The sequence below is a fragment of the Condylura cristata genome, unplaced genomic scaffold, assembly GCF_000260355.1.
Source record: "Condylura cristata isolate star-nosed mole 26May11 unplaced genomic scaffold, ConCri1.0 scaffold00001, whole genome shotgun sequence".
Taxonomy (NCBI): Eukaryota; Metazoa; Chordata; class Mammalia; order Eulipotyphla; family Talpidae; genus Condylura; species Condylura cristata.
In genome coordinates, this window is record NW_004567102.1 from 72,350,923 (window position 1) to 72,377,341 (window position 26,419).

At 32.6% G+C, this 26,419-nt stretch overlaps 1 protein-coding gene across 4 annotated transcripts in view; it reads right to left on the reverse strand.

Annotated features, from left to right (window-relative positions):
* The window catches only part of REPS1 (RALBP1 associated Eps domain containing 1), a 40,972-nt gene extending 16,297 nt beyond the window's left edge, over positions 1-24,675 (reverse strand). For 2 of the 4 annotated variants that reach the window (XM_012722928.1, XM_012722930.1), the window contains exons 1-10: positions 24,550-24,670; positions 22,946-23,142; positions 22,664-22,817; positions 22,018-22,142; positions 21,357-21,519; positions 21,009-21,072; positions 19,318-19,472; positions 9,882-10,003; positions 2,072-2,159; positions 1,234-1,335 (exon numbers count right to left, since the gene is read on the reverse strand). In XM_012722928.1, coding sequence (XP_012578382.1) covers positions 1,234-1,335; positions 2,072-2,159; positions 9,882-10,003; positions 19,318-19,472; positions 21,009-21,072; positions 21,357-21,519; positions 22,018-22,142; positions 22,664-22,817; positions 22,946-23,142; positions 24,550-24,670 — 1,291 coding nt within the window. Of the gene's footprint in view, positions 1-1,233; positions 1,336-2,071; positions 2,160-6,423; positions 6,505-9,881; positions 10,004-19,317; positions 19,473-21,008; positions 21,073-21,356; positions 21,520-22,017; positions 22,143-22,663; positions 22,818-22,945; positions 23,143-24,549 lie in introns of all 4 variants that reach the window. The other 2 variants (XM_004673894.2, XM_004673895.2) reach the window with 2 other exon arrangements.
* Positions 24,676-26,419: the final 1,744 nt, after the last annotated feature.

Sequence of the window (26,419 nt, forward strand, 5' to 3'; positions counted from 1 at the left end):
TATAAAGTATGACCACTGCTCAGCATTTCCATTCCTTCCAAGTAGACTAATCCAAAATGTTTCCCTGTTTCAAATCTTGCTTTCTTTTGATCTATTACTAAAATAGCATCCTGAGTAATCCTATTTTAAAAAAGAAGGTCAGGCTATGTTACTTCTCCAATCAAAATCTTCTAATGGCAGGCCTTCCTAGTGGCTCAAGGGGTTAAGGCATCACTATGACGCTCTCTGCAGCCAATGCAGCAAGAGTTCAATCCCTGGCCAGGGAGGTGACTCACAGTGGCGCAGCAGACTGCTGCTCCCTCAGCAGTATGTTTTGTCAATCTGCCTGTTCTGTTCTTCACGCTGTCTCTGGTGGGTCCTCTCAACCCTCACACCTCCTGCCTATACCTTCTTGTGAGTGTGTGTGTGTGTGTGTTTTAAAAATCTTCTAATGACTTTTTATCTAACTCAGTAAAAGTCAGTTTTACACATTGTTTTCCTAGTTTCTATATACCACCATCTTCTACCTCTGTCCATCAAATTTGCTAACTAGTTCTATTCCAGATGTTTGCTTGCTATTACCAGAAGGAAGACATGCTTCCCTAAATCAGGACTTCACATTTGCCTTATATACCTTTCGCCTTAGATGTCCTTCCCTCAGATAATCACACAGTTAAATCTCTCATCTTCAAGTTTTAGTTCAAATATCTTTTGGTAAGGCCTTTTTTAACTACATCATTTAAAATGTCATTTTCCCTTCTTCCTAGTTTTATTTTTATATAAGGTAGTAATTACTTCTGAAGATATAAATTACTAAATATTTTTTCTTCTTATTTCCCCTACAGAAAGTAAGCTCCATAAGAGTAAAACAAAAGTTTTTTTCTCATTTGGTTACTGCGGAATCTCTTCTAGAATAAATTTTGGTACATAAATCTTAATTAACAAAGGTTAAATAAATGAATATATAAACAATTTCTTCTGTGAGAGAAAGGAGTTAGCAAGGAAGAACCACAGACTAAATCTGGCTAACTGAGAGAGAAGATTGGCAAACAGGCCTGCCTTGAAGCAGCAGGTTTAAGTGGCAATAGGCAACTACCTACTCATATAGAGGGTAGGATGTTTAAAAGGGATGACTATTCCCTATTTTATTTAGTAAATATACTATTAAAATAACATTATACATTGAATTTTTCAATCACTAAGTCCAGACTTAACAAACTTCAAAAGGAACATGCAATACTATCTTTCACTTACCTACAGTATTTCCAGAAGCAAATTTCACTGATGAATTTATCTTATTTTCTTCTGAAAGGTCAGAAGTTTTCACAAGTAATGGGCTAGTAGGATTAGTATGATCTAGTAAAAAATTAATAGGTAAAAATACAAAATATAACTATTTGAATTAATTCATAAACATCAGAGTATAACATAAGACTTTCGTTAGCTATTCCAAAGGAGTAGCAGGTAAATCCATGGAAGATAACAGAAATTATTACTTTAATAAAAATAAATGTAAACCTTTATATAGAATTTTGTTTTCTGCCACAAAATAAGAAATTTTATAATGAAAATGCATGTTCATACTTTGTTAATTTTATTATTATGCATCTTAACTGTAATGCAATTACTTAAATACCTGACAAATAGCTATAGAATAAGTAGCTTATGATGTAACTTACACAAGAAGTAAAGCTACCTTTGGGACATCCTAACTAAAACATTTAACATAAAATGAGGAGAAACTTCAATATTTTATACAATCTCAAAGTCAAAATTTATCTAACTCATGCTTCTTATCAACTAAAATTGAACACAATTTAAATATAAGTTCAAACCAGTGGTCATAAAACCCAAGGGATTTAGAAAGGTCACATTTGCCAAACATTCTTACTTGAAACATCATAATTTAAATTCAATAATTTTCTTTTTAAAACTAGTATTAATAAAAATACACGAGCATATATATGTATGTATAAGTGTATAAAACTGTTAAAAAATCAGCACTTATGAAAGAAGTCCAAGCCCTGACAGAATAGTGACTTATTTAAATTTGAAGCTAAACTAAAATACAATCAGACAACAGCTTCCTTACCACTGCCAGTTCTTTTCAGTTCCATTTCCTGCATGTGGATTTTGCTTGGAGTCATGCGAATGGGAACTGGATGAACAATAGCAGTATCCTAAAGACAATGGGAGGAAATACAAAATTGGTACTAAAAATGCCAAGCTGGCATCATGATATAATCAAAACTAACATTTTAAAAACTGGTGGATAAATTTTCTGATTCGCAGTAATACAAGAATGAAAATTCATCACTTAATTAACAGTTCTGTAATTATATTTTAAAAAATCAAGTTTAACATGTATAGATCTGCCTAATATTCTGATTAACTGTATAGAAAGTACATTTTAGCTGAGGAACTAGATATTATATGAAACAATGATATAAAAAAAACTCCAGACAGTATTCAAAGTATGAAATAATCAATTATACAAATTAAACTTTTGAGCTTAATGAGAATCTCCAGAATGATAACACATTTTCACTAAATCACTGATATTTTTCTGATATAAAACAAAGTTAACAAGATGTTTGTGATATTGCAATAGCGGGATGATGCTTTCTATAGATTAGTTTTATAGAGCTGCTTAAAATTTAGTGAAATACCTCCACAAGAATCCAGTTTTTGAAAAGGAATAAGTAACACTCCTCACTCTAATGTATAATACTAGACAGGTTTGGGGACTATACTAAGTAACACCAAGTCTCTGCTCTAGTCACTTATGTTCTAGCACATTATTTCTTGTTTTATTTCTTGTTTTACAGTCCTCAATTTCATTCGTAATTTCTAAAAGTGAATAGTATGTCAATTCCTTACTCATTTACCCTGACAAATCCACTCATAGCTATTTCCTTTTCCCACATGAGTGAGATTCTGAACAGGGTCTTAAGTTAACCTAAACTTCCTAATACTTCCCCTATAACTTTAAAATTATACTGAAAAACATGAACATGATAAATGAGTAAAAGTTTCGATATCTCACATCATGAAGCACATTCAGTTAAGGTGTTACACTAAAAAAAATGTGGCTTTAGGAATAACAGTAATTTCTTACAACTTTAATGACAGAAATAAGTGTGAGAATTGGAATTTATTACAAGGTGAGATCAAAGGAGAAAAAAGTGATAGTTCATGAGACAAATAAGTTTTTATTCCAAGTCCAAGAAAAACTAGGAAAGAATAAGGACAATTTACTAGATGTTTTATAATACTCATCTAACATACATTCATTGTATGTATGTAAAATCAGATTTATAAAGTTTCTAACAGCTGGAAATATTAAATAGCTATCTATATATTTCCATATAGTAAGTGAAATCATAATAATGACTCCAAGAAAACAAGCTCATATCATCCTATTCATTTACCAAATAATTTGCCTATGTGTTTATACAAACAAATCTGTTTTCTAGATGACTTCACTCTTACTACTACTGTTTGCTATAAGCCTGAACTAGCTTTAGTCCAGTAGCTTTTTCAGCAGGTAGAACAGGGCAATTTTTTGATGAGTTTTCCACAGGAGATCAGGCCTAACTTCAGACCAGTATGTTAGCAGCTCTATTTGTGAGTGTGTTACGCAACAAAATAGAGTCCCAAGAATGTCTAGAAAATAACAAAATTAACACTTTCTTTGTTCCAAATTAGTGTCCCTAAATTTTGAAAAGGAGGAGAAAGCATAAAAATTCATGGCAGGCTTGGCCCACTTTCTTCTACCTATTTAAATCACCCAAATAGGAAACTCATTTCTAATCACCTTTTGTCTGCACTGTCAATCTGTACTTTCACTCAAGTTCACTCAAGACTCAGTACACAAACATTACAACTTTGTGAAAACTTTCCCTAATACACTGGGCTGAGTTGGTGCACAGGTCTCTGACCAGTTTTCACTAAGGGAAATACAGGATAATTACAATTAGGTATACTGTAAACATCAATTGTAACAATTAACTGTGTACTACTTAAAACTGGAATTTTGTTTTTGACATCGTGTATTCCACAGAATCTGGTTCTAGACAGGGGCTCCACCAAACCAGGTGAGTTGGGTAGGCAAAATCAGTGATCAAACTAAGTCTCTGATACTATAAAATACTCGCAAGTTTTTACAGTACCCAAGATCAGGCACATATCATGGCCAAGAATACTACATTACATTTCTAAAATTTCCTAGCAGAAGTAGATTCTACCAGAGGCTATTAACTGATAAGCAGTTTAACAAAGTAATCAAGTTTCTAGAAATGAGATCATCAGAAGCTAAATCATCAAAATTATGTTAGACTCATAATGAGATTAACCATCTCAGTCTGCATGTGAGGTCACTGCACCCAGTGATAGCTGTCTCTACACAGTAGTGTGGAACTTTTCATACCTTCACTTTGTTGCACAAGGGGCTGATTATCAAATTTTTAGCTTTTGAGAAATATTTCATTAAGTGTTCCCAACACTAAACTCCTACTCAAACTGTATTTTTTTTCCTGCTAAGATGATTCTATTCTCATTTAAACAGACCTTATTACTTACAATCCTTTCAGATTGAGGCTAGAGCTGTATGTCAAGTAAGTTTTAAATGAAAGTTAAGAAACTCAGACTCAAAAAAAAAAAAAAAAGAAACTCAGATTCCAACTAAGACTAGGGAATTCTAAGGTTAAACTGAGATTATAGTTGGGGAACAAAGTTTAGATTCAAGTTTGTCACCACACAAAACAAAAAACCAAAAAACAAAAAAAAAAACAAAACAAAAAACCAAACCCCAAAACCATCTGCATACCAGATTACAAATATTTAAGATATTCAACTTCATCAAATTTATAGGCTTAAATGTAAGCTTAAAATGTCAACCATTTTTAGCTTTGAGTTATTGAACCATACCATTTTAAACACTAGGACTAGAATTCATAAATTTGGCATTCTTTCCAAGAAATCACAAGAACACTATTATTTATGAAGACAGTTTTCTTCCTGCATTTCCTGTCAGTCGTGAGATAAGTCATTTTGCCTTGTGTTTTATATGTAATGTTCTTTCCTGAACTGATAAAGAATCATAACACTGAATGATTATTTTCACTATCTTAAGGGCTAAATTATTACTATCTTCAGGGCTAAATAAATTAGCTTCCCTATTGTTATATTAAGCTTTGTTTTCCAATGAAGCACTTTTATTAAGTACTTTCAATTATCCTGTAAGTAGGAGATAAGACTAATAAGGAGAATGAAACTTTGAGCTAAAGTAAAAATTTCTTTGCATTTTCAGTACCATCACTTTCCAAGAGACTTTAAATAAAGCTACTATTGAGCAGCAAAAACTGTAACTCTTACCATTTCATATGCACTTATTTGAATTCAAGATAATAGCATTCTCTGTTTCAAATAGGTAAAAATCCTTTTAAATTATAAACCATACCAAGACCCATTCATTTAAATTGAGGATGTAACATTATCTCTAAATGCCACTTATCTCAAATTCACATTAAATAACAAGACCATTTTTGCAATGAAGTAATAAATATTGGTTGTATCTTAGATTAAGAGAGAATGCCTTTTCTCACTTTTTTCCTATCTTGCCACTCAACTCAAATAAAATCCTAACTTTACTCTCTTCCCTTTCTACCTTCTTCCTCTTTTCTTTTTGAAAGGTGCTTACTAGCAAAATTTCTTTAAAAGATTAAAAATAAAGCAGGAGCGAACAGTGAGAAGAATGACCAGCAGCTAAAATCTGAAGATCTCAAATAATTTGAGGTGGACAGTTGGAGCATATATGAAATTAAGTCTAATGGGATAGAATTTATTTTTAAATCAGGATGTGAACTTTGTAGCATTTCAAAGCAACACACTGAACCACAGGAAGACAAGACAGGTTCCTTTGTACAATGGGAATCTCTGACCAACAATCCTGTATTGTTTTGCTGAATTTGACTTTTTTTAACAGCATTCACATACTAAGTAAGTCAAAGCAGTACCATCTAGACTATTAAATAAGATGACATTGCATATTTAACATACAAAGTACATACTACACAATGTGTATGCATACATATAAAATAGTATTTACTGTTACTTCACTGAAATCAGCAGTATATGTTTAATAAAACATACACTTAATTAACAAATGAAAACAAGATCAACTAAATCAATTATAACAAAATGCTATTTAGACACATACGATTTTAGAAACATAAATTTTCTCACCAAAATAACTAGAAAATACAAAGAATGATAAAAAAAATGTTCTTTCCACCATTAAGCACACAAAAATTTAAAAGCCTGCCAACTGTGTTTCCCTCTAAGCACTCCACTGAAACATGCATATCAGCTAAAAACCATAATGAATGGAAATTTGGGTTAATAAAATTAATTTCAAACAAGCAAGCTAAGTGATTGACTTACAGGATCAGCTGGTGCAATGTTAGAATCAAATTGGGTCAGAGTTTGTGAGCTTGAAGAGCGTTCACTAAATGTCTCCCACTGCTGAACAGACAGAGGAGAGACAAGTCAGCATGATGAGAAAGATGGAATAAAAGATCACTGGAGAAGATTTAGCAAAGTAATTCAGAGGTTGCACTGCAAGTTGTGTTTCATATGCCTGACAAAATTCCATAATTTTTATTTTTCCTACACATATAATACTTGCCTATGCTGGGCCATCTTGTAATATAAAGTGACTGGCTTCACGATCGAATGTATAGCAAAAATTTGTTGCCGTCTCTATGAAGAGACTGAAGTTTGACAAAATTGAAACTCAAAACATAACACAGAAACAGAGTCTAAGTGTTATGAATGATGGCAAAGTAAAAATATAAAGGGGTTTGTCTTGACCACAGAAAGAATAATTTTGAGTATTTAAAAAAAATTCTAATGTTAGTGTACTGATTTGGTGATGCGAATGATTCTTGAGCATAAAAATTTTTAGTCAGAACAAGGCAAGTCAGTATGACTTGCCAGTGCGACCCCTGAAAGATGATTCTATTATGTATGTGCACATATTTTATACTTATGTATAAATGTTTAATAAAATAGAACTGATAAATGCAAAGAACTTTGGAATTAATATATGTTTGCGCTTATGTCAATCTATAGCAAGTCAAACCCTGCAATCAGCACTACAAATAGGGCCATGCCAGACCACAAGACAGAACTGCCAATCAGGCACCCACCTCCCACCCCATGCTAGAAAAATCAGAGTATGGCACAATGAGAGCAAATCAAGCATCTGAATGTGTGTTATATACAGAAGATGTATTTTTTTATATGAAATACTATTTTTCTAAAAGAGGCACAAATATGCTTCTTTTAATATAGGTGGAGTGATGAAATATTAATTTTAGTATATTCCATTTGTTTTGGAAATCATTAATATAGTATAGGATTCTTAATCAAAACTTAAAATTATCATTAAAATTATTAAGAATGATCAGTTATCCTTTAAGAGAAAAAACATCTACACGTATACAATATATACACACAAATGTTTACACACAGACACATCTATCCCATTAACCAAAATCTTATTTTTATAATATATGGAAAAGTATACATTTTTATGCTTCAAAGTTCGACTTACTACTTAAAACAGTGATGTTCAAATTGAGAAGACTGGTAGAAATTAAATACTAGCAAATGAACACATTGATGAAAGCTATTTACAAAAATGGCTAATATATTTTATAGCTTTTGCTACAGATTAGTTTTAAAATTAAGATATACTAATACTGATGTGTTCAAAGTATTTCTTGAATAAAGTCCACAAAAATTCGCTCTCATTTTAGGGAAGTGACTTACCAATACTTGTTAATACAGTTTCTTCAATAATTACTGGTGCATGGATACGGAAGTATATTTTAAAATTCTAATCATCTAACTGCAGAAAAGCTGAAATGCAACAGATTTTTTGCCAAAGAGAAGGCATTTTATCTACTTGGTGGCATGAAGGTTTAGTTGGTTTCACAAGATTGCCAGCTGGAGAGCAGAGAGACTCATTGTTGTAATTTTAGTGTAATGGCTAAGAACACAGGTTCTATAACAAGACTAGTGCAATTCCAGTTACTATAAACTTAAGAAAATTATTTAACTTCTTTGCCTCAGTTTCCTCTGAAGCAATATAGGACTGTTATGATGATTTCAGCTGTTAATAAATACAGAGTTTTTTGAATGAAACTGGCATATCAAAAATTCCCAATAAATGTTAGGGATTATTAGTATTATTAGTATCATCCCCTACAGTGTCTTATCTATATTGCAGGTGCTGAAAAAATATTTGTTAATATTAGTGCTTTGTGGCAGAAAATTAAAATATAATTAAAATCACAAACTCTATGAGATCTTATCAGTATCTCAAAATCAAAGTTAGTTTTACCTATATTTGGCTTTTCCAAAAAAACTTGAAAAATTACTAATTCATGATCTTATTACCAAATACTTTAAAAAAAGAACTTCCTAGGAATATTGAAGGAAAATCCAACTACTGAAATCAGAATTTGGAAGAAACTTAAATTCCTAGTGTTTAATGACATCACACAATTTTATTTTAAAGGAAGATAGCCATTAAAATTGAGATGCTTTATAAAGAATTACTTTTATTTATGAACTGATACCAATGGAATGAAAATAATCTTTTTACCTCTTGTTGCTTTAAAGATGATAGAAATGAATAAATGCAGTGGAAAAAAGTGGTTTTAGAGCACTGACCCTGTGCTCTCTACTAATAAATTCTTTCCAGATGTATTTTCTCCCTTTCAAAAAGCTTATAAACATAGAGGGTTTTATATCTGATGGTACAGGTGGATGGTATATAATGTTACAATGTCTCAGACACAGGTATCTTAAAGCACAACAAATACTTTAAATGTGCATTTCTTTTACTTTTCAACTGTACAAAATTAACTGTCTGTCTCTTCAATCCAGCACTTTTTTGGCTTTAATACATGAAAAGCACAGCAGCTGAGAATCTGTCCCTAAAAGTCAACAAATGTTCATATTTGTAGCTAATTAAAACTGATACTAAAAACTCAAAGGAAAACATCTATCTTGTTCATGAAGAACACCTAGGAACTGGCTAGAGTATAGTATTTTGCAAATCAAGTTCTATGGAGCACTAAGGTTTAATAGAGCAGTCTCAGGGGTCCTTTGGGGAGGTAGAATTCAGGCCCTCTCCTCCTACTCTTAGCAGAGTGGCCCTACTTTTACTTTCATATAATGAAGATCTGGAAGTATTTGTAGGGGAAATGAAAGGTTTGTTTAAAATCTGGTTTTGCATGCTGTGTTTGGTCTTATATGTCTCTTTAAACCACCTCATTTAATAAGGGTTAAATAATTCCATTGAATAAAACTCAATTACTAAAAATAGTTTGGTTTGCAGAAAATACTACCATGTGAAAAGACGAATTCTCATAATGCTAAAATTCCAAATACAATATTATAGCCACTGATTACAGGAATGAGAAAGTAGTTTGACACAGTGGGTATAGCAAGTGAATGAATGTCAAAAGACATATTCAAACCTTAGGTCTTACCCCTCACTGGCTATGAGATATCTTGCTCAAGCTATATCTCAAGATATCTATGAGATATCTTGCTCATCCACTTGATAACTAACTTAATTCATATGCCATGTCTAACTCAAAGACTTTTAGGAGGAATGAGTAACCAAATGATAGTATATATATATACACAAAAAAGTACTCTGAAAACCTCAGTGTCACATTAATTACATGTATTATAGTGATGTTAGGTATGTTCTCTCAACTATGAGCGCATACTTGGAGGGTTATATGCTGAAACTACTCTGTCTGGAACTTTTCACCTCAAAAGAGTTAACATTAGTGAAAGAAAAGGGAAGGACTGCTAACCTCACTGCTTTGATTCAGCTCAGGCCAAGTCTGGTTTAGCGATGGCATTGATGGTGACTTGCTTGGAGGTGCTTCTGCAGGAGAGCCTGAATAACCTACCTCACCTGGCTGATCCCCAGCATCTGCAATTTAAAAATGGAGAAATCCTCTATAAACAATATATTTTAGTTGAGGAATATTTATTTTAAAAAAACCTAACAGAAGGTCTCCACTAGCTGTCAATTATATTGTGAATTTCTTCTCCTCATATTCCCAAAATAAACATGTTAATGATCACACATTTATGTATTCCTGCTACTTACTGTCTACCTGCTTTCCATGAAATAAAATGGAGCTATGAATACATAGGAAAAGGACTGTAATATATAACAAGAGCAAACACTTTGAAGTAAAGTCAATACAGGACACAAATATTTATTTCCACCTGTTATAGGATAGATATATACCTCTTCCCAAAGTGCACTTCATGGAATATAAATCACTAAGGTGCTTTGAAAAATTAGGTTTTCTGCTGAAATAAATTTGGGGATATCATAATTTCCTCTTGAGGATACCCATGCACATTTGTTTGTCAAATACCTGAAATGTTCAAGAGGAAATACAACTATTTAAATCAGCTTTTCCCCAACACAAAACTTTTTAAATTAAATAAAATCCTTCAATATTCCTCTGGAATGAGTTTTAGAAACTGCTGATTTACTCACATTTCCTCTATTAGAGACTGGGAACAGCCTCCATTATTACCAAAAAGCAGGACACACTTGCAACGCAGACAGTAAAAGGAAAGAAAACACCTCAGGCATGAACAAAAAGCAAAGTCAATGTAGCTATAGGATACAAACATTCACCATTAGCTTCAATGGCACCTATAGATTTAACTGAGAAATACAAATCCATGACATAATTTCAAAGTGTTTTTCTTTTTTCAAAGTATCATGTAGGATCATAGTCTACTTTTAATAAGCTTTAACTGAAAACATCTGTTACCTTACAATATAAAAACAAAGGCACTTTCAAGAGTGAATTCTCATTCTAATTTCCCCAAATTTTACATGGCACTGAATGTAATTTCTGAAAATTACAGCAATTGCCAAATGAGCAGCAAATATGCATAATCTGTTCAGAATCTGGGTCAAAAATATGACCCTAGTATCTGTTACTATCTCTCTGTTTGACCATGGGCAAGTTGAATAAAATAGGAGCCAAGTTTCTCCATCAGAAAGAAAAACTTTTGCCATTTACACACTATACTTCAGATTCCTAAACAGACAATCAAATAATGCCTTAATAAATAAAACCTTAGCAATGTGCAGGTTTTATGCTCCTAATCTAATCTTTATAAGTAAGTCCTTCAACATCTTCATGCCTAACAAAGGATCTAATACATACTGGTCACTCACATACTTATGGAACTTTTTTGTTGTTGTTCATTTAAATTTATTCTTTATTAGTATTTTCCTAAACTGAAATTAACTTATTGGTATTTTCCATCTTATTCTGCTACATGAATATCTGAAAATAATTCCCCTTTACTTATCCTGACTTATTTCTTTATAGTCAATTCACACTACAAGTTATAATTTTCAATCCATTTTCCATATTTTTTTTTTCAAAATCAGGACTTATTGTTACTTCCTTCTTAATCCTACTAATTTCTCAAGAAAAGTCAGAATGGTAAAGAAGCAATAAAAGATAAAAAAGATAATTTTCTATGTTGAAGCCCTCCTAATTCAAACTTCTTAGACTAAAACTAATAAAAAACTTATTTATGATTAATAGTAGCAGTAAATTCCTTATGGGGTAGTTTGTGGAACAAAATTGTGGAATTTTTTTCTGATGAAAGCAATAGGAAAGGAACTGAAGAAAAGGCAGAGAATGGTTATAAATCTGAAAGTTTATTACATGAAACTGTTAGTGTAGTGAGAAGAGTCCTTTAGAGACCTTCATGGCTGATATTAAAGAAAAATAAGGAGAACTGAAATAATATTAGCTAAAGGATAAATTTCAAAACAACCTATTTAAGTTCAATTATATTACTTAAATTCCAAATGTCGTGTGAGGGAGAACTTGGTACCTGAATTGGTTTTCCAGACCACCATTCTCACAGGCACCTTCTAATGACAAATTTAGGGTTACTGTATCCCGCCCCACCTCAAGGCAGTTAGTTACATTTGGGACAGACTCTGGGAAACTCTTTGCTCTACCAGTACGAAGCTGAAGCAGGTCCAGTCTCTTGAGGTTGATAATTTAAATGTTACATCTTTGTACTTTACTTATACAATATTTTAGCAGTTACTCCCCTAGAGTAGCCATTCTTAAATTGTGAGCCAGAGCCATTAGGGAGACCCCAAGTTTCTTTTACAAGATTTGAAAAGGCAAAATGATCTTTGTAGTATCAGTAGTAGTAGTAGCAATAGTATAGTAATAATAATGATGCTTTTTCATCTGGCTGGTATTTGCACTGATGGTGCAAGAACGACGTTGGGTGAAACTACTTGCTTATCAGTGAAAATCAAGGTAGAGGAGCAAAATACACCAAATGTCAAATATTTACCATTCCCGCACATTTCAGCTAATAAAAATTTATATGTATAGAAATTTTATTGAGGAATTTTCATAATCAAACAGTAAAAAATTATTTTTTTAATTAAATCTCAGTCTTAGAGACAGATCATTTCAATAGTTTTTGTACCAAAATGGGAAATATTCACAAGGTACTTCTATTTCTTATCAAAGGATAATGACTGTCTCGAGGCCAAGTACTGAATGATTTACCTGCCATCTTAATAGGTCACTCTTTTCATGGAATACTTTTTTTTGAAAGAATAGCCAATGGACTGTAATTATTCAATCTTAGGTATTAGGCAAACATATTCTCAAAAATGAATTGTCACCTCAAACAAGACAACTGTTTTCAGTATTTATTACTAACAGCAGTTTATGTTTTCAAGTGAAAATCAAATTTGGGGAAATGTTTATTTATGTCCATTATCTCAAGAGCTTCCCAGAAATTAAAGATGTCTTTGATGAGATAGGCTGTAATGTTAACAAGTATGCTTTTTGTAATAAAATGTGCCAACATTTGGATCTGTGTAATTCAGTAATTTATTATTTTAGACATAATGAGTTATGTTATAAAGCCATGCATGGGCAAGAGATTCATTCAAAATGTATAATCAGCCTATGAATTTTAATATAACCGTACAAGCAATTCATTAACATGGCTCCAGATTTCATATTGCAATTAATCTTTAAAAAATTAGCATTTGTTGAGTTTTGATGTAGTACCAAAGAATATACATAATTGTCTGAAAATAGTCTTTTTTTGTGAGGCCAAATTTTCTTTATATGCTTTAAGGAATGACAACCTTTTTCTACAAAAGGCCAGATAATAAATGTTTTAGGCTCTCAGCTGTTCACTACTGCTGTCCAAGTGCAAAAGCAAAATTATATATATGGACACTGACATTTTAATTTCATATAATTTACATTTCATGAAATGTTTTTAAACTTTTTCCAATAATTAAAAATTTAAAAAAAAGTTTGTTGTTTACAGAAATATAGCAGACTGGATTTGGTGTTCAGTGCTTATTAGTTTGCTGATCCCTGATTCATCTCAAACAAAACACATTCAACAGACTGGGTAAAGCAGCAAATATGACAACCTAGTTATCTTCTTTTAAGCTAGATATTAAGGAGATTTGTAAAAATGTTAAAACAATGCCACCCTTTTCATAATTTTTAAAATGTTGATGAAATTATTTCCTACAAGTATCTAAACTAATATATAAGTCCATTATTGTTATTTTTAAGTGAAGCATTATTTTAAAAATATATTAGTTTTAATTTCCAATAGGATAGCTATCAATAGATGTGAGCCACATAAAGAAAGGCTCTTCAAGTGAACAATAATTTTTAAGACTAAAACATAAATTACTCATTACTTCTTTATTAACTTTCAGACATGGACTTATGGCAGAGGAAAAAGGGCAAATTACCTATGCTCTAGAAACTAACAGTAATGAGTCTGAGAAGCATTTTATCTGTAAATATATTGCAACCTCCACACTCTGCTTTCTACAAATGCTCCAACGAAGAGCTTCATACCCACCCCAACACTTAGTCTTTAAGACTATATCCTTAGGGAGGCAGGGGGACAGTTTTACTCTTACCTGGTGCAGTGTTCCAACCTAGCCTCCTGCTGGAACACTGAGTCAACCCTGCCTCCCTCCTGAGGGTTCTGCTCTGCCCCTGACATCATCAGAGCATCAGGGCTGAAAAAGAAGAGCACGAGCCTAAATTATTTGTTAACGTCAACTCCAAAAGGGCTTTTATGCAAAAAGTATTTCCAAGTATGAAAGTGTGCCCGGTAGACAACTCACTGTGATCATACTGCCAACAGCCAATCTCAATTTAGTTAGTGAAGATAATATTGTATGAGTGTAAACCATATTCTCAGGTTCACACTAGAAAATAAAAACTGTCAGCAGATTCTGACAAGTTTATAGATTCAATTCAGTACAATTTATGTGCTGGAATAACCTATCATAAAAAGTTTCAGTTTTATTTCAGGTTTATTAACCTATATATCCTAAATTGTTATTTTCTTAGTATTAACATTCATCAATCTAAAAAACTGTTTAAAAACTGACTGCATCTCTTACTGGTCTTATAGCAATATGTACCTTCCCTAAGATCTTACAGTTTAAAATTTACTTTGCTTTCAAATGGCAAAACAAATCTAGGGAGAATTCCTCAATAATGGAAATTCAAGGCTCCAATCTCATTTAATGGTTTCGTCAAGACAAAAATAATTGTATTTATTTAAAGTGTGAATATTATTCTTACAATAAACCTACTTAAAATTAAAAAAGGGTTTGGATAATTTTAAGTCGTCAAGAAAACCACAAAGGATACCTTTTCTCATTCATGTTTAAAAGACAGGAAAAAGCAATGCATATGTAGACTTTAGACATATGTTTTGCCTTCAATGATATTATACATATCAAAAACTATATTATTAATTTCACTTCTCCTCAACACTTCACAAAATGGACACTACTACGTAAGTAGACTTTAGAAGGTCTATGGAGAAGTCTGTAAGCTTTAAATGCAAAACCAAGATTAAAAATAAATGTCTAACAAGCTTTGAAAAACACAACAAAAAAAGAATGAGTACTCACATAAAACAACCATTTTCTAATTATTTGACTCAGTTACTCTACTTCAGGAAGTATGTGTGTGTGTGTGTGTGTGTGTGTGTATAGGAGGTTGTCATAATCAAAAGAGAACTAAAAATGAAAAACCCATTTAATCGTCTTTAAATGGGACTAAAAAAAAAGTTCATAAAGAGATAAAACAATTTAATTGGGGCTTTGTCTTCCAAATGTACAGAAAATTATGAAAATGTATATAAAGGAAAAAGAAAGATATTAAATTTGGGAGTAAATTTTAAAAAGCATAAATTCAGTTGGTGAATATTTACTAAGGGCCTGTACATTAACACAGTAAACAAGGTAATTACAGTACTAAGATGCCTCTTTCTAACAATGGAAGGCAACCTTCACTTTTGACTTAAACAACACATCATAAAGAATAAATCAGTTCTGAAGAAAATAATCAAGTGTATCATTAACTATCCCTAAGGACTTTTACTAATCCACTGATGTTTAAACCATAATCCTTTAAAGACATCACTGTAGAGATTTTATTCAAGCATTACCTAGTCATGTTTATCAACATCTTTGTCAGGAATTTAAAGAGTGCTAATAATTTTGATCAAGCTTTTCACGTAGTGCATTTTTGCCAATATTTGCCATTTCTCAACTACAATAACCAATATCTATAAATAAATGACACTACAGTTAAGAATGGCTATATGGGGGAGATGGTTTGAGGATTAACTCCTTTAGTGGAAAATTAATGATCAATGCACATTTTCATTATTTTTTTCCTTTATTAAAGGTCCTTAGAGAGTGAATTAAAAAAAAAAAAGATTCTGGGTTCTTTGTATAAAAGAAAACTGTATGTAAAGGTATGACCATGGCAAAACTATTTCAAGGTAAGTAAACTATCCCAAAATCCATTAGTAGAAGACTAGTTAAATTAAGACACCTTCATTACTATGGAGTACCCTGAATAATAAACATGACAAAATGCAAAGATGTCCAACATTCTAAGAAAAAATTTCCAAGAATGCATTTCTATGTAAACAAATTATCTTGTATGTGTTACTTGTATAGACTTTATAATGCTAAAATTCTCTGATGAAATCAGAGAATCACACATAAATCTAGTCCCAGTATTTAATGAAACCATTTATAACAAATCTCTTCCCCCCCCAACCCCCGCCCAAATTTTCATGTTAGAAGTACTCCTAGGAGTTTGGGGTTCCCCTGCTGTATACAACCACAAGGAACGCAAGGTCATTTTTACTATAAAAAACAGTGATTATGGACAAAGGGACAGAATAACAAGGCACATTCTTTTCCCTTTTTAACCATCTCTATCAGGTATTACAGAGGTTGTCAGATGAGCAGAGTGCTGTGAATACAGAAAATAGTCAAAACAAAACAAGCAGTTCAGTAACTTAGGTATTTCAAAAATCTGAACTACTACTTAGGTATTCAATGAGAACCCTGCTAGGTGCTGAGATACAAACAAGACCAATCCAGGTACTTCTCACTCAAGAGCCTCTAGTCTACAGAGAGTAATTTATCAAATAATCACCAAAAAGTATTGATATATAAAACTGCATTTGCACCACAAAGGTGAAGATTCTTTTGAAACTGAGTCTAAGGTGTACACAGCATCTTACCATATTTGCTTTTTCCTTTCATATATAGTATATTGTGGTAGATTAGGTCACCTTAGTCATTTTTTTGGTAACCATTTTTAGAAGATAAGCATTCTTGAATTCAGCTTCAAAAACCTGTTTCTGTAAGTGTATTTTTATACTTTCTTTTATTAACAAAAATCAAGTTTCTCTTTGATTTCAGAAAAAAATATCTACCCCAAAATGTTTACATTTCCACAGAAAACCAAGTTCATTACTCTAAGAAACTATGACTCATATCATTCTACTTGCCATCTATTTTTCTGCAAGTTATTTAAATTGTGTCTATAGAATACTTGTGGAACTAGTATTTTGCATGTCCCAATAGCATAAAATGGTAACAATGACTATATATATTTCAAAGATAGAAATATTAAGGAGAATATTCTATTTTAAATGGCAGATATTCAGCATTCATTTACTAATAATTATCGAACAGTTTATGCCTGGCTAAGTGCTAGGTCCTGAAGATACTATAATGAACATGAAACACTTTCTATATTTTTCTAAGGATCTTGGAGAGTAGTGATAAAGAGGATAAAGAGCAGAGCTGTGTGCTATGTGTGCCATAATAAACAATATAGGTGATGCTCTAAGAGATCAGAGAAGACAGAAACCACCCTGTAAGTCAGAGAGATTCTGTAGGAGATATTTATGATACATTCTAAGGTCTGTCAAAGGGAACTGCTTGGCTTTAACAGTAAAACTATTCATAAAGAATTGTATAGATGTTGATTAGTGTGACATAATTATCTATATTCAAAGAAATTTGCGTCATGAATCTCAGGGTTATGAAAGGTAGGACGAAAAAAGATTAATCACTCCAAAATTAATAAAACTCTAAATTTACAAGTCAACAAAGCTCATTTGTATTTAATATTGTATTAGAGTATCTCTAAAAAATCTATTCACAAACCATATATTATGTTGGGGTAGGGAAAAAAATACCTGAACCTCTGATACCTTTAAAATCACAGCTAGAATGCAATAGTACAGATATATAATATATATATAATATATATATGCTGATTTGCACAACAGTAGAGTGCAATAGTATATAGCTATAGCTGATAGCTGATGTGTGTGTGTGTGTATGTATGTATATGTATAAGCTGATTTGCACAGTTTCTCTTTGCTACAGGTTAAAGATATGAATGTTCAGAAAAAGAACTTGGATCACTGACCTTAAAATTCAGGCATAACTCAAGTTTACAAAGAAACAGATTTTATTTAAGTGAAATGAAAGAAGCCAAACCCACTGACCACATGTAAAAGCTAGACTGATCAATCTGAGTGCAACAGGCAACAGAATCAGACCAGTCTCTAAAAATTATGAAATAATCTTGACTTATTTTCTTACACTAATATGGTATCAGTTTTAAAGGATTAAAGTCAACAAAATCTCTGGTGTAGTTATAAGGTCCGAGTTTTAAATCAAGGGAATAGCAGCTCTGGAGCTACCACGATTTCTTTCCTCTGGTTACTATCAAATAAACTCTATGAACAAATTCTTTGATTATTTAACTAGATAAACCAAATTACTCTGAATGAAAATTACCTAATACAAATTTTTGCTTTCAGCTCATGTCAGAGTTTAAATGATGCTTAACCTACCTATCATGATCAGGAAAATGCTAGTTGACTTTTTAATTAACTCACTGGTTGATAAAAGATCAGTATATAATTCAGGTCATGAAATATGAATGGCATTAAATTCATATTTCAAGTGGAGAAACAGGAAAAACAGAGTAAATAAATGTTTAAAACTTGCCCAAGGTCACAACAATAATTGGATTCTTAAGGAGATTGCTCTTTTAGTGGTAGTAATAACGCAAATGACTTCATGGGTATAATTTAGACAATAATATATGTATTTCTGAGATAAGCAAACACTGACAACGCATAAATGCCCTTTTGAGAGCCACATTATTTTAGCTTTTTGTTTAAAACTATAAAATTCCCTCCAATTTAATATCCAAGAGGATTTAGATACAAAAAACCGAAGACAATTAAGTTTTAATTAGTCATTTAAGAATTTAACATTTTATTCACTCAGAATTCCAGAAAAATAACAGTTTTTACCCCTCACATTGTTTCCTTTTAGAGAAAACTGCCAGTGAGCATTTACAAAAGCATTCCTTAAACATGGTAACACTATCTACTGTCAGACACAAAATTTTCTGATTCCTCTAGTCTTAAGAGTTTTTTTTTTTAAGGCAAATGTGTGTGAAAGGCAAATATCTAAGGATAAATGAAGCACTTCCATTCAATAAATTAAGATGCATTAAGTGGGAATAGGTAGATAATGAAAACAGGTTACTTCTACCATATCAGTCAATATTTAATGCAATTAAAGGATAGCATAAAACAAGACACCAAATGGTCTTCAAATCTCAGTAAGTCACAAATATCAAGTAAAGAATGGTATATATTCTTTATCTTAAACCATTAATTCAAGTTCAGTTTGTACATCTTACTCTGATGACAGATATATATACTGTTCACGAAATGTTTAAGCTCTAAAGGTAAACTTAAACAGTTATCTTGATTCAAGTGTTAATGTTTATCAAGACATCCGTCCTCTTTAGCTTTTAATCTTACCTGCTGAATCTTCCAAATCAATCAGTTTTGGCATTAAGCTTTCAGGGAGCTTTTCTGGTAAATCATAGCCATTCTTCCTAGCAACTACCAGATGAAAAGCAGCACAAAACTCATCCAGTGTCAATGCTCCATCTTTATCAAAGTCTGAGAGTTCCCTAGAAGATAAACTTACTTTGAATATAACCATATTCTGCTTTGGAGCCCTTTACGTTAAAAAAAAAAAAGGAAGAGAAATCCTTCCTAGAAAAAGTGCTATCAACCAATAGCTTAAAAAAATCCCCTGGAGGGGGAAGATGCATATAAAGCAAATATAGCAATGCTATCTGTAGAATATAGGTAGTGTGCATATGAAGCTTAAAGCACAAATTTAAAAATTTTCTGTAGCCTTGAAATACTCATTATAAAATGTTGAAAAATAGCCCCAATAAGTAAAATAACCTTCATCCCCTATACTCAGTTGTAGAACCAGGATAAAGTTGTTTTATTTAATAAGCTAATTTGTAAAAACCTTTATTGTTATCAAAGTTCTACATGTGTATCCTTTAAAGCATTTGACAGATTACAAGATTCACTATTAAAAGAAAAAGTCCAGGGCCCTCCCTGGTGGCGCAGCAGGTTAAAACACAGCACTAAGCTTAAGCCCATTCTGCATGAGTTCGATCCCCGCCTGCCCCAGAGGTGACCACATGACCACATGGCGCAGCAGACCTCTCCTGACCCGCCCACTGCTCCCTTCAGCAGTGTATTTCATTGATCTGCCCGTTCTGCTCCCCACTCTATCTCTGGTGAATCCTCTCACCCTCCGCATCTCTGGCCTGTACCCCAGTTCTGTATGAATAAATAAATCTTTAAAAAAAAGAAAAGAAAAAGTCCAGCAGCCCCATCCCGCTATCCTTTCATTTCCTAGATGAATAAACAGCCATGTCTGTATTTACTACCTTAAACTATAGGTAGCATATATATATACTGCTAGTTCTTCATTTTTCTGCTACAGGCATTATCTACCTATCTTTCACTATAGTGGTCTATGTCAAGAAACCTATTAACAATTTAATTTAGAATATAAAGAAAGTCACTAATATAAAATGGAAAACAACTGATAATTTTTTAAAAAGTAATTTATAACTGTTTTCTAACAAAGCCAGCACTATGAAGCTGTTGGCATCCATTGAGGCATGAGTTCCATTCCTGGCCAATGCACATGACGCAGCAGACCTCTCCTGTCTCACCTGCTGCTCCCCTCAGCAGTGTTTTTCCATCAATCCACCTGTTTTGCTCCCCACTCTGTCTCTGGTGAACGCTCTCACATTTATCCCTACCCCCACCTCTGGCCTACACTCTGGCTCCTGTATACAAAAATAAATATTTTTTAAAAAATGCAAATAAAATAAACATTAAGTATGTATAAACTAACTAGGCTTTTCCTGTGCATTATTTAATAACAAGAAATAGGTCATAGAGCTTAAAGAATTTTAATACTTTTTTAAAGAACTACTATACTGGTAAATTTCTTTTTTTTTTTAGAGAGCAAAAAAGAAACTTATTGTAAGGTATTATTTAGAGTAACCTTTCCAAGATTCTCAAGGAACACACCCAAGTGTATTTTTTTTTTTCAGGTTTAAAATTTTACTTGCCAGAAACTCCTTTTTGAAGCAACCCATATTACCCAACTAATGATATATCACACTTACCAAATATGAGAAAGTTCAAGAATAGGAAGTTTTGATTTTGTAAAAAATTCTTTAGCTGCAGATCCTGTAATATTAAAACAGTGTTCTTTAATGTTATTCTGAACACAGAGATCCAAGAATAAAATGTGAGGTTAGTCTTGAGACTTTTTTTCATTGGGGAAAAAGGCAACCTTAACATGTCTAAGTGTCATGTTTTTGATCTCCAGTGATTATAAACTCTTCTTAGACAAACAATTTGAGAATTAATTTTCTTTTATGATATCTGACCAAATAAGATCATGTCCGTGGGGTTATGAAATTGAGACTTTGTCCTGTCCCATCTGGAAGAATTTGTTTTTAACAACTCACCTGGAATAAATCCGTTTAGATCAGGCTGAATGGTTTTAAATTGATTTACATAATACTGTCTTTGTTCATCTGTTATTTTCCAGGGATCATCATAACTACTGGATTGCCTACGAATTTCACTGGCAGTTGTAGCTGATGCTACAGTTCGTACTGTTGTCTGGTCCTGTAATGAAACATTTTTTCCTCAGTACAGTATCTATCTATACGATTACATGGACCACGAATGCTAGGTTACTTATCTTTGAAAGTAAAACTTCCTTCTTTTGTGTGGAGGTTTAGTATATAATAATTATTCACAAACTACATATTTGCTATAGTCAGACTACTAAATGTTTTGCACAATAATCATATAAATGTATAGAATGATAGCAATATGTAAGCAACAGAAAGTTATGAGAAATGTGCTAAGAAAGCCAGGCAAATATATTCTGAGATGTAGAAATCTTAATTTTACTATGACATTAGAAAATAAATAAGCAAAACTTTTAGAGAAACATTACAATGATAACAGACTCAAAGAGAAGGCACAGAGAAGGTAGGGATTTTTTTAAAAGAGTGAATATGCATTTATCCTATTTGCAAAAGCAAAATATAAAAACAATGACTGCAGCAATACTCCAAATGAAGCAAATAAAAATGCAATCCCAATAAAATGTCACACCTGGACAGAAGCAGGATGTATGGTTAAAAGAGTACTGGCTGGTGGGGTATCTGCAAAACTGACCCAGTTTTCTTGAGCAGGAGGCGGAGAGTGCCCTGACCACACTGTTTCGCCAGCAGAAGAGCCTAAATGCAGAGTAAACAAAAGCCGACTCACTTTTGAAGAAAAAAGTTAATCGAATTTTAAAGCAAGCACATTACCACACTCCTACTTAAGTTTTCTTTCAAATTCTCACTTTGAAGAAGTATTATCAATTTCCATATTGGTATCGCTATTAACTTAAAAGGATATCTCCTTTAAATCTTTTTTAATTATTGTGCTTTCCTAGACAATACTGAAACTAATATTATATTATCTATATATAAAAATATCCTGGAAAAGAATTATTCATCCATTTTACTTTCAGAGAATCTGGTGTCTATGAAGTTTTCTCTAAACATCGCAGATACAAAATAAATGCAATCACTGTTTAACGTGACATATCTACTCACAATATTCATATCTGGCTTCTACTTCTATTTAAGGTGTTTAACTTATAATTAAAGTGTCTCAGAAGTTCTTAAACTTTTAAAGAGAATTACCAAGCTTCCTTCAATTTACAACTCTTAATGAACATAACAGTTACTTCTAGAGAATTTTTAGATACCTGATTGTGCTTCACCAAAGGGAGACCAAAATGGACCAGGTCCTGCAAGAGGCCTCTCACTATTACCCCCACTGGGATGACGATTGTGCTTCCTCCATGTATGTGGAGAAGTTGGTGGGGACTGCTGTGGTGAAACTACTGGGGATGCAGGTTCCTAGAAAACAAATTACTTCTAAATAAAAAAGTTTAAGTACCCTTTCCATTATTATCACACCTAATAAATGTTTTAGTGTAAACTTGCGCAAAGGATATCAACTGATGACGTTTACGTGCTATAATTACCTGTTGATCTGCAGATGTACGAGGCTGGACAGTATCATGGCCCACAGATCCCTTTTTCACTTGCCCCCTGCCAGGTGGTGGGGGGATCACACCAGAGTAAGACCCCTGACTTTCAGAATCTGAAGAATATGAGGCTGCATGGCGAGATTCCTGTTCATTTTTTGAAGCAACAAATCTCGGCAGAGGAAGGTCCTTTACTGTTAACCACAAAAAGTAAGCGGTTACAACAATGGCAGTGCATGTCTGGTCCTATGTGTGTACTTTTTATTATTTCATCTCATAATCACATCAACCTTGCAAACTGCCCACTTTACAGGTAAAGAAATCAAGGTTCTGAGCTCCCACAGTCACTGACAGTAACTGAAAATATGGATTTGAACCCAGTTAAGCTAATACTGAATCATTTCAACTTTCTGAAATAAAATATTAGAACTCTAAATAAACAATGGGATGTCACTAAGTTTGAGAACAGACATTTTCATGGAAGAAATGCAAATATCTTACTGTTCACCTCCCAAAGACAGAGTATAAGGGTTTATAACTATCTACTTTAATCTGGCTTACGACACATCTACAGATAATATATATTCAATATTTAAATGAGAGATAAAGACTAAGAATTTCTCTAATCATTAGCCATACTTTTAAACTAGAACAATACAGCAGCAGAATAATTTTTATTAAAAAGTGTAGTTCTTTCCACATGGGTGATTTGGTGATGGGTGATTTGGTGATGGGTGATTTGGTGATAGTGCAACTGAGATGGAAAAATGCACAAAAATATGTAAAAATGAACTATTACAAAATTAAAAAAAAAAGTGTAGTTCTCTCCACTAAACAATAACCTGCATTTTCCTTCAGAATCTTCACATTGGAGATGAAAGATTAAGCTTATTCAGTATTTATGTCAAATAATACTGAAAAGAATATAAACATTTAACTTCAGAACAATGTATGTATGGCCAAAAGGTCCATGAAGAAAACCTGCTGCTGACAATAAACTGAGCTGGTTTACTTAAATGTTTTTGTAAAAATTCTAAATTTCAGATTTTTCTCTTTTGCCTTTCCCTAGGAACACCATAAAACTCTCTCATTTACATGCTCATCTTTAAACAATTTCCATTACTTCTGCAGCAACAGGTCCCCAACAAAAAAGCTAGTATTTTAGATGATATTTGTAAAGCAGTTGACAGTAAGTAGGTTTTAGTCTGCCAATATTTTAATACTGTCTATCAGAAAGTTTTGATTAACTAATACTTTCTAATTTCAAATGGTACTTTCATAGCCTTCCCAAACAAGAAAACATAAAGCACAATCCTGTTTCATACTTAGTAGAAAATATGGAAATAAGGCTAGCATGATATATCATTTATCTTGATTGAATTACTTCTCTAAATTCTAAGTATTTTGTGATTTGAGAAATTACCATTAAAGTTTTTACAGTTTTATCAAATACGTACATACCTAACAGCATTAAGACAGATATAAATAAAGTGACAGCCATTTTCTCAAGGCCACAGATGCCACTATAAAATCAGAGACTCAATAGTTCCACTGACTTGATATCAATGATGATTAGATGGCTATTTTCATTCCACACTTACCTGTATTTATACTTTCTACTCTTAAAGGGAAGCCAGACTGGGCTACAGCTACAAGTTTCAAAGCAATATAGAACTGACTTCTTCCAAAATAACCAAGTCTTGTTGCTCCACAAAGCTCCATAATCTTAAAAACAAAAACAAAAACAAAAAAACCCCACAATGTTAACAATGAGATTTATGGCAATGTTTTTCTATTCAAAAAAGCAGCTAACTTGTGTTTATGACTTCCCCAAAATACTCAGTTAATAAATAGTGTACTATTCTCAACTGATAACCAACTTTGTTAGGCTTCAAAGTTCATGTTTAAAAATAAAAACAATGACCTTACAGGAAGGTCACCATTCTTCTAATTATTAAAATTTCTTCTACTTATTAAAATTCATATAAGTAGCAATTCTATTTTACTAGAAATCTTTTCTTTTTAGAAACAATATACCATCTATTCTTCAGAAGCACTGCAGGATCATGTAGATGATCAGTTATTATGCAGTCATTCAAAGTAAAGCAGCATATGTAACCTAACCACAACACAATTTTTACAACAACCATATATAAAAATTCAATCGTTAATTCTGATAGGCAAGTCTACGATTAGAGTTTTTTTTTCCTCTTGTATTCCAGATTATATTTAATATGGTTATTTTGCTTTTCTTTAAAATAACAAATTTTACTTACTCTGTTATTTTTAAAACATGAAAATTTCCAAGGATCTACAGTGATCATTTTTGTCATTCAACAAATATTTCTAGACTGGTTGTTACAACCAGCCTAGAAAAGGGAATTTTAGGTTATGAGATTAAGTTAGAAGTCCAAAAGCTGTTATAGTTATCTATTATGCAGACACTATACAGTAATTGTCAAACAATTAAGCAAGCACTAAGTATTCTAGTCTCAGCTTCCCAAAAAGTACAAATCACCTAGAAAGGGTATTTCAGTCTATTTTCTATTTCCCAAACACTTCCCCAACAAGAAGATTGATGTATCTGTGATATTATGCTGGTAAATTACAAATATTTACTAAAACTGCAAAAATATGCCTATTAATATATCAAAGAAACAATAACCACTTGTTTACATGCACAAGAAAACATGGTCATTTTTGCTGTGATTGATTAGCACAATAAGAAGTTTCAGGTTCTGCTACTAAGAACATGACTTTCATGTAAATTTAAAAGAGCAAAGAGGATAGTGGTAGGTTTACATTAAAGACATGATGTGGAAAGGCAGATGAGATGTGATAAAGGAAGGTCACACAGCCATTTTACTGTAATCACTATCATTACCTATTACCATTTTCTGCCCACTCAGCACCCCTTAAGGTGTCCTTACTTTTGTTTACAAAATAAAGCATCTAAAACATGTCAAGTATGTGCTAAATAAAGGAAGACTAAAAGGAGATTACATATAGATTGCATGGTTAGGAGCATGAAGGTTATTTAGGAGGATATAACTGAGAGACCACTTAGAAATAAAAGTGTGTGTAGAAATCAGCAACACACTACAAACATGTGCTCTGTCCCAGAGAGCCAGACATTTTGTGAGGACTGAAGATGGACCAAAGTACAACAGTAAGAAGCAAAGCAGAATGAGCAGATTTGGGCCCTCTTTGGTGGGAGAATGGGTTAAAGCACAGCACTATAAAGCTGTCAGTAGCCATGCAGCATGAGTTTGATCCTGGCCAGGGAGGTAACCCACACAGCGCAGCAGACCTCTCCTGACCTGCCCACCACTTCCCTCAGCAGTGTATTTCATTCAATGCTCCTGTTCTGCTCCCCACACTCTGGTGAATCCTCTCACCTCCCCAATCCACCTACCCTGGTCCACATCCTAGTTCTTATATGCATAAATAAATAAAATAAATCCAAAAGGC